The sequence below is a fragment of the Fistularia commersonii genome, chromosome 8 (assembly GCF_037954325.1).
Source record: "Fistularia commersonii isolate RoL2024-O1a breed Wild chromosome 8, RoL_Fcom_v1.0, whole genome shotgun sequence".
Classification (NCBI taxonomy): Eukaryota; Metazoa; Chordata; class Actinopteri; order Syngnathiformes; family Fistulariidae; genus Fistularia; species Fistularia commersonii.
Genome location: NC_141291.1, coordinates 14020225 through 14030000, shown reverse-complemented (window position 1 = coordinate 14030000; position 9776 = coordinate 14020225). Strand labels below are relative to the sequence as shown.

General features: G+C 47.6%; 1 protein-coding gene across 1 annotated transcript; it reads left to right on the top strand.

Annotated features, from left to right (window-relative positions):
- The first annotated feature begins 5853 nt into the window (after nt 1–5853).
- On the top strand, nt 5854–8075 carry bhlhe22 (basic helix-loop-helix family, member e22). The gene has a single exon (XM_086150387.1). The coding sequence runs from the start codon at nt 5966–5968 to the stop codon at nt 6761–6763; it is 798 nt and encodes a 265-aa protein (XP_086006513.1). The 5' UTR covers nt 5854–5965; the 3' UTR covers nt 6764–8075.
- The last annotated feature ends 1701 nt before the right edge of the window (nt 8076–9776 follow it).

The following is a 9776-nucleotide window of genomic DNA, read 5'->3' as shown; positions in this document are numbered from 1 at the left end:
GCGCCGAAAAAAAAGGGCGGTCGTGATCCCGAACCTATCCCTTAAAATAGAGATATCCTTCCGCGGAACAGAGATTATATAATCCCGCCGCGACGGTTGGATTACAGAATCTGACAGCGCGTCACATCCGATAAAAAAAAAACACTGCATTTCGGTCACTTCGCAACAGCGGGATCAGGATGACACGAGCGTGCACCACCCCCTCCCCCTCGTGTGAGTGTGTGTGTGTGTGTGTGTGTGTTATCGTGCGCGTGCGCGCTCCCTCTCTTGCACAGTGCAATGTTGCATAACCACTCACAGCCGATACCTCGATTTAGGGGCTTCACAACTTGGTACATTTTTTTTTTCTTCGCTTCTCAGCCGGCCGGTGCACATGCACGCACGCACGCACATCGATGAGCGCATTTTTTTTTAGGGGGGGGAGGGCGATCTCACGGTAACGCCACCGACGGGAAGTCGTCAATTTTCCCTCCCCAGTTTTCAAGGACACGGGGCAGCGATGAGGAGGACGCCGGGTAATATAGAGGAACATCTGTTTGGCCGATGACGTCAACACCCCGCCCCCCCCCCCCTCACCCCCACCATCCCAATCCTCTTGTGCTGAAGGCAGATGCCTCATTTGTTTGGCTGGAGCGCCATTAATCCCAAAGTCAGAGGGACGGACGGACGGACCGACTGGACGCGCAAAGATCGGTGCCATTCAGGCGGCGCCGGTCCGCGGACGCACAGGAACTCCATCCGCCCGCCTCCCACTGCGGTTACCGGGGGCTTTCGACGGGAGATTTGCGCACCGGCGAGATTGAAGCTTCGGGGCTTGTGTGCGTGTGTGCGTATGTGTGTGTGTGTGTGTGTGTGTGTGTGTTTGGAGGGAGAGAAAATGTGTGTGTGCCAATTCCAACATCTTGGACGTGAACAGATTTCTTCCTCAGCACCAGGAGACTCTTCCCTTCTCACGCAGCGGATATACACACTTTTATCACCTGATATACTCATTACGCACTTTGTATGTGTGTATGTGTTCGTGTGCGTGCGTGTGTGTTTTTTTTTTCTTTTTCTAGGTGTATTATGGGATACCGGAGGACTTATCCTTTGTGAAGTTTTGGACAAAAGCGGTTCGACAGAGAAATGTCAAAGGGAGTGTTTTTTGCGCGGCCTGTAGGAGCGGCTGTTTAAACCGGCACTGTCACGTAATCTCTTTTTTATTATAAGATTTTACTTAAAAGGGGGTGCATAGGAGGAGACAGACCTGAATATCAACCGAGAGGATTTCAGCTCTTTGGATCTGTAAAGGAAACTCTGGAAACACAAATTTAAATAGATGTATAGATATAAATATGAGAAAGACCATCTCATAGCCTGGGCCTGTAAGTCGACTGTATCGTCTGGTCGTATTTGTATACAGTTTTTTTCCGCCAGGACGGTATGCAGACCCTCTCTCTCTCTGTTACACACACACACACACACACACACACACACACACACACACACACACACACACACACACACACACACAGACACACACACACACACACTCGAGCGGGTTGCGTCTCTCCGTGTTCACAGCGGACCTTGATTTAATGTCTTACAATTAAGGCACGCGGTGAATGCCAAGAGATGATCCTCCTGTCTTCGTATACGTACACGCACACGGGTGTGCACACAAACACGTTCGCTTTGCTTTAAAAATGATCTTTTATGTACTGTATTTCACCTTTGAGCAATAAAAGATAATAATACACAGCATAAGCTCTGCATCTTTTTTGTTCTTCATGTTAACATGCATATTTTTCCCAATGTGTGTGTGTGTATGTGTGTGTGTGAGTGTGTGTCGGCGGCACGCACCTCCCCCCCCACACACACACATATACACACACACTGCCGGTGAGAGCTGTCCGCCTTGCGTGGTGCTGAAATCTGCGCGCCGCCGATCAGCCTTTTGTTTCAGCGGCCTGCAGGCGCAGGAGCGGAAATGACTGAAGCACTTCACCGCTGTCAGTGGAGGAATGCAGCCCGGAACCGCCACAATATGGAGAACGTGGACGCGCACGCACGCATAAATACACACACAGGGCCGGATAAACCAAAAAGAAGAAAGAAAAAAAAAACGTCGGAGATTCTTCTTTTAATTCATAAGGAGTGGGAAATGGGGGAAAGTCTTATTGGAGATTTGAACGCATCGTATTAAGATGGAGGTCGCCGATTTCAGCTTTAGATGCAGGAAATTTATTTGTGGGTCTAGAAAAGGGGCCGGGGTGGAGGAGAACGTCGCTCGGTGGTGCAATACGGTCACTCGAGCGACGGCTGCGTGAAAAAACACAACGCAAGTTGCACGCGGAGGATGAGAAGCAACGATTTGCTTCATTGCACACTGATTTAGACGAAAATTCGGTTTGGGTGGAACGTCGTGGTGCCTCTTAACTGTTGCACCGACGAAACTAGATCTTGAATAAATATAAATCCTCTCTGCACAAAAAAAGAAACACCACCACATGCTCTGAGCCAGGGGTGCCCTCTAGTGGCCATCGACTGCAATTGCATTAAGTGGAGGCGAAAAGTTCACGTCCAAACGGGAGTTTTCGTGACTTCACTGCGTTTCCGTTCCGAAACGTTGTTTTTTCAGCGTGCACATCTCGTCAAACACATCGAGGAAGACTCAAGGACCTGTTTTCACACAAACACACACTTACACACACACACCCCCACCCACGCACACACACACACACACGCACACCCACACTATAATTCGATCTTGATTAATGACTTGGGTCCGCATATCATCACCGAGAATTGCGGGAGGGTGATGGATGAGGGAAGTGGCTGATGGATGGGTGTGAGTGTGTGTGTGTGTGTGTGTGTGTGTGTGGGTGGGTGGGTGGGGTGGGGGGTATCAAATCACATCTCTAAAATCATCTGGATATTTCCCTCAACTCGCCAAATAAGTACAAATCGTAAAATCAATTGAAAATACGGCAAACGTGAGGAAACAGGAGACCTTAGTTCCGTTTGTAAACAGAAGCGACTCCAAATGGAAGCTCGGAAAGACACAAACACATCCAGGAGTTCCTGCAATTTCACTGCCGTTTTTTTCCCTCCCAATTACAAAACTACAATTTCGGTCGCCTACAGAACAAACATACTGCAGCATGGCGACATGCCGTGTTACGACCATGACTCACCCTGCAGGATGCACAGTAACAGTTAAAAATAAAAATAAAAAAAATAAAAAAATAAATATGAAAACCGACATTTCATATCAGTCTTCTCCAGGCCGAGAGTCTGGCCTCCACCGATAACCAAAATCTTTGAAGTTGAATGAAAACCAGCAGGCAGAAACACATCTGCTCTGCGACGCGGTTCCTCCTGCGGGCTGCGCTCTCACCGCCTGCGAGCCGCGGCTGCCCCCTTGTGGCAAATATTGGAAACGCACAGGAGACAGAAAACCCCTTCTGTAGTCTTTACAACGGCCGTTGTCAGAGAGAATCCGTAGTATATGAAGTAAATCATCAATAATTGTGTTTTAGAATGATTAAATATATAAGCAGGGAGTTAAAACACTCGATGGAGTCCAACAAAAAAAGATGAGAAAGGAAGAAACGTTTGCAGGTTTTACTCAGGGTGTCTGTACGTCCCTTTATACCAATTTAAAATGACACAAGGTCTCTTTTCCAACAAAGTCCTGCCTTCTGTGGTCCCGTCATTATGAAAGTGCTGACGGACTGTGGTGATAATGGCTGTGGCACCGTCCTGGCCCATTTTGTCTCATTAGCCGGACCTTATTGGCCATGAAGGTGTTCTCTTGCTGTCTCAGGATAAAGTGACTGTCTCTGCCACTCATTAGATCATAACTCCTCAAGTATTTTGTCCCTGATGGCCTCTCACGGACTCCGAGCACGGAGACGGAACATACGCTCGCTTAAGATTTGCCGGAAAAAAAGCATTAGAGTATTGACCTTGAATGCGGAGGTGTTGGCCGGTGGTGTTGGTGATGCAGCAGCAAGCAGCGCAGAAATATTTACAGCACTTATAGCGGGTATAGACTTGCCATTTTAGGTCTTGGTGACCTAAAATCTGACCTAAAATGACGTGTTTTTCCGTCATACATTGAACTGGTGAGTCCCCTTCAACTGGAAAATACCCTTTGACTTGTTATCAAATGACACAATAAAAGGGCAGGTGGCAGGTAGTTTCTGAGAAACATTCCCTTTCTGTAAAGTGATGGAAAATATACCAGCGCTATTTGACAATGATGTGGAGGTAGGAATTAAACACACGGTAAAAAAAAAAAATCAAAAAAAAAAACTTGAACGTCTGACACGACTCAGAAAAAATTTCATATGAAAGGGCACAGCATTTTAATTGAATCAAAACAATCAGATATGTGTATATAGATACAGTTGTATCTGCTTATACTGAATATGCCTGTGTAAGGCCTCACTTGATGAAAGTGGCCTTCAAAATCAGTGGCTAAAGAGGGTGAAGGTTGAATTAGGAAGTTGTGCGTTTTCGTGGCCTCCTGAGTTTTGCGAGACTGTTTAACTTTGCGTTGGGAGGTTTGTGCTTAACACTTAACACTTTATTGATTCCATTTAAAATGACTATTCCACTTGTGTTAAGCAGCACTTGGGGAATTTATGATTTGCTGACAAGAAATCAATGCAGTAGATGCAAAAATAATTGAATTGGCTGTCGTGCGGAAAAAGAAACGATTTTCTATACGACAGTCATTGGGCAATATCGAATCCCAACTGTAAACTTCACAACATGAGCGGTGATTTTCTCTTCAAAATGCAAAACTTGAGATTAAACCCAAGATGCAGCTGATGCCTTCATTGGGATAAGTGCACTGCACAGTTACCCATGTCATAAGTTCCCCTAACGATTTAGTAATGTCCGTAAAATAAAGGGATTAGGCGAAGGCTTTGGACCCCCTTCTCCCTCACATGGAATACATCAAAACTGGAAATAGTTACAAAGGGGCTGTCACACTGGGAAGTAAATGTTCTACTGAACTTCATCGCGATAAAATGGGAATTCCTGACAGCAGTCCATAATCTTTGGCTGGAATATTTTGGAAACAGCTGAGGCACGAAATGACAGGCGCGTTTCCGTTGTGGGTGTAACAGCGCCTTCTGTCCACTAGATGGCGCAACTAGCGCGTGTAAACCTTAAGACGAAGCTGGGAGAAGAGAGGGCAGAGCTGTGGTTCTCACTTTTTTATTTAAAGAATTGGAAAAATTAAGGAGGGTTCAAAAACACGTTCAAGACTTTCTTCTGGAGTTGAAGACTTTCGATTGGAGCTGTTGGTTAAAAACCTGAGCGAGGAACCGGGTTGTAAACAACAACAAAACAGCCCAAGCGCAAACACAAACGCATCATTTTCGGTCTTTGTCTGCTAAGATGATAAACATCAGATACTTTTCATGTTCCCATGTTTCTGGCTTTTAGTTGAATGTCTCAGTGGAAGAAAAAAGAAGTGGGTGGATGGGTGGGGGGTGGGGGTTTGGATCGGATGGACAGGATTGTTTGTCACTGTTTAAATGCCATTAATTAAAAACGTTAACCTGAGTCGGGAGGGAGTGGGGGGTCTTTGGGCATCCCGCCTAGGGGAAGGATGGAGGGGGTGGAAAAAAAAGTCCCAATGGTCTTGTGCGTAACGGGGTATCATCACGTTGAAGGTGAATTAGAGAGAGAGAGAGAGAGAGAAAGAGAAAGAAAGAGAGAGAGAGAGAGAGAGAGAGAGGGAGGGAGGGAGAGAGAGGCGTTTATTACACGCGTGTTCTCCTCGTCTCCGCACCTCGGCCGACGAGTCCCGCGCAAGTCCGCACCCCCACCCCCTCCTCCCCTCCCCTCCAGAACAAAAGTGCGAGAGGGGTCGAGCGGCGCGGCGCCACGCACGCACGCACGCACGCACGCACCCGTTGTCCCGGCGACCAGACCTCGCGAGCAGGCGGAACCCCGCACGGTGATGGACCGCAGGATGAACCTGAGCGGCGGCGGCGGCGCGGCGGACATCTTTCACAAAACTCTGAGCGCCGTGTCCGCCAAGAAGATGGACCCGTTCAGGGAAGTTCCGTCCAGGGACCGCCAGTCGCCCATCGGCTGCTTCGACCAGAACGACCCGGATCAGATCCAACCCGGCGGACTGGCGGGTGTCCGGGGGGCCGCCCTGGGTCTGCCCACCGGATCTTTGTGCGTCAAGTACGGGGAGAGCGCCAACAGGACTTCGGCGGCGGAGAGCAGCGGCGGCGAGCAGAGTCCCGACGACGACAGCGACGGCCGCTGCGACATGGTGCTGCTGGCCGACCCGCGGACGGGCGGCGCGGGGAAAGCGGACGGAGGTAAGAAAACCAAAGAGCAGAAAATGCTGCGGCTAAACATCAACGCCCGGGAGAGACGACGGATGCACGACCTGAACGACGCGCTGGACGAGCTCCGCGGCGTAATCCCCTACGCGCACAGCCCGTCCGTGCGGAAACTCTCCAAAATCGCCACTTTGCTGCTCGCCAAAAACTACATCCTCATGCAGGCGCAGGCGCTGGAGGAGATGAGGCGGCTGGTGGCGTACCTCAACCAGGGCCAGGCCATCTCCGCCGCGTCCATACCGGCCACCACCGCCATCACTGCGCCCGGCTTGGGCGCGTACGAGCAGCCGCCCGGATACCCGTTCCCCGCCGGCGTGGCCGCTTCGTCCTGCCCCGATAAATGCGCCCTGTTCAACAACGCCACCTCCAGCCTCTGCAAACAGTGCACTGACAAGCCTTAACCCGCGACTGGAGGAGGAGGAGGAGGAGGGGGTCATAGGGGACACTATCCGGGAGTGGGGGGCCCCACCGGGGGCCCAAGTCAGTCAGTAGACCAGAGAGAGAGAGAGAGAGAGAGAGTAATGCCGATCAATACTTTTATAATATTTACTAAACGCATTCACGACGCGCTTTTTTTGTTTGTTTTGTTTATTTATTTTTTGGGGTGGGGGGGTGAAATAATACTTGATTGTGTAAATAACTCATCCTTCAAAGTGCTGGTGTGACTGAGAAATGGAGAACCGAACCGACGCGCAGGGGGGGAGGGGGCGGCGGACCGGGACCGGTGCTGCTTCCGGTGGCAGGCGGTACCCAGACCTCTCCGGTGGTTTCCGGTGGCCTGACAACGGTTCACTTTTCCTGACTTTAAACGGAACCGGAAAGCCTCTAATTCTCGCCGCTCCTCCCTCCCGCACATTTATTATCAATTATTATTATTATCATCATCATTATCACATCATCATCGGTTTTGTTTCACGCCTGCTCTTCGCTTCCTGGTTTCGAGGCCTGTCGTGCGCGGATGTCGCTCGAGCACGTGGAATGTCACGAACACGGACACGCACGGTCAGTGAAAGTAGCCGAGCTGGATTGGGTCTTTTTTTTTTTATACCGCCAGACATTTTACGCGTTGATCCAGACTCTTGTTAATCGTCTTATGATTGGTTTCTGAGCACTGTGATATACAATTAATAAGAATAAGAATAAAAGTTGAAATTGTTAGAAAATAATCCCTAAACCGTGGTTTAAAGGCTGTTTTGATGTGTCCCTTTGTAATTTATTAATTTTGGATATTTATACTGGATATTTTGCTCGCATTGCACATTGTGATTTTTTTTTTCTTCTTCATCTTCTACTCGGTTGCTCCATTTTTCGATTCCGTCCTCCGACAAAGATCATTTTAAATCTCGTTGTCAGGTCAGGCTGTGGATTTTTGTAGATACTTTAGTTATTATTTGAGCAGAAGGCCATTTGTATGTATTTCAGTGTTGAAAAGCTTTATTAAAATATTTTGAACAACAGAATTACTTCTGCGTATTTATCTGGGCTGAAGTTCAATCTGAGTGGACTCCAGTGTTGCTGCTCGACAAACACAGACGGTTGAAATTGAACTGGATGTGTAATTGTGGTTTAATCCCCTTTTTTTTAAGAAAGGCTTTTGTTTGTAGTTTGAGCTGTCGGGCCTCCACTAAGACAACAAAAAAAAAAGAAAATCCCGCCTCACCAAAAAGGATTATCTTATTTTCCTTGCGATTTAAAGAGGGATTGTCCTCACTTCGGCTTGTTTATGATCCTCGTGATTTTTTTTTTTTTTCAAAGAAAGAAAAATCTCAATAGATGTGAAATAAGATTACATTTTTAAAAAAAAGGAAACACGGGTGTGAGACGTGTAGTCTGTAATAACCTGGTTTCACATAATGAAACACACCGTTAAGGCAATTAGACGATGCGCACTGTGATTAAGGGATGTAATTACGACACTGTTCATTGCCGTAATTCGGTGTCTTCAATCACAAGGCGGCCATCAGTTACACTCCCAGCGACCCGCCCTTTGTCCTCCCCACTCCGCTGGACATCGCGGGAAAAGAAAAAGAAAAAGAAAACGAAAAAGAAAAAGAAAAAAAAAAGAGCTTCATTTCTCCCGGGGTGTTCTAGGACAACTCCCAAGACAGGACGTGAGGTGTGATATATTGCATTCAAATGGCATTTTGAATAAAAGCCAAGTGGATTTAGAACGAAATGGACGGGATCTATTCATTTTTATTTAGTTATTCATTTATTTATCACCAGCGTATTGGCTGAAACAAGCAAAAGTCCCCATGCGAGTGTGAGTGGTGGGATTTCAGCACCAAGGACAGAGGCAAAGAGCTCATCAACACACGGTGTGAGACAGGGTCTCAATTCCAGGAGATCAGTGTGAACTTTGCACATGTGACTTTCTTTGAGTACCAACACCTTTTCCCATGGACATCACCTCTCCTCTCTTTTTTGTAAACGACTGGGTACGGGAGGGCTTTCCAGAATGACAAAAGAGGAGAAACTCTAAACAAATGTGATTGCTTGATGTACATTTAAAGAAGCCCTTAATGAATTGATGATAACTGTCAGAAGAAAAAGCCCCCGGCTCTGTTGCCTGATAAGAGCGAACAATGGCAACACCATGTTTCCGGGTTTTTACAAAGAGTGGCAGGGTCCTCACCGGTCTCCGAGCTCGGCATTGTGCCTGCGTGATGAGCGATTCCGACAACAGGGCTGTTGCTGTGTCCCGTTTAATCCTGTCACACTCACCCAAGCCAGGATTCCACACACAGGACAAACACTTGAGTCAAGAATCCAAGGAAATCTGGAGATCTCAGAATGGTTTCTTGTTCGTTTAAAAGAAAATATCAGCAACTGGACTATCACCTTTATCCAAGTTAAAACCTCGGTGATTTTGTCGTTAGGAAATAGACTACCCCACCACCACCACACACACACACACACACACACACACACACACACACACACACACACACACACACACACATCTACAAAACCCCATGATTTAAGCAATATGCATTAATGCACAAATGACTAAAGCATTTAACCCATACGAATATTCACATTAGCCCAGAAAAGAAAATTTGCCAAGGGTGAGATGGAGTTATGTGTGTAAAGAACACGGCCTTCACAGAAAAACTGACCATGGCTCAAAAGTCAGACTAAGCCGTGCAGGCAGAGCATCACGTGGTGTAAACTGGGCCTTCCATGGTCCCCCCTCACTGTGGGAGCTGTTAGACACCCGGTAGTATTCCTGCCATCAATACAAGCTGGTGAAATGTCATCAACACACAAGGGGCCTCTGAAATGCAATGCCGGTGGGTCAGACTGGGCCGTGACACAGCAGCAGCTCGAGAGTCATTGGAAAAAAAAACAAAAAAAACCCCAACTCAGAATCCGAATCCCACTTCAGTGCTCACAGACCACATTCGCCGTAAT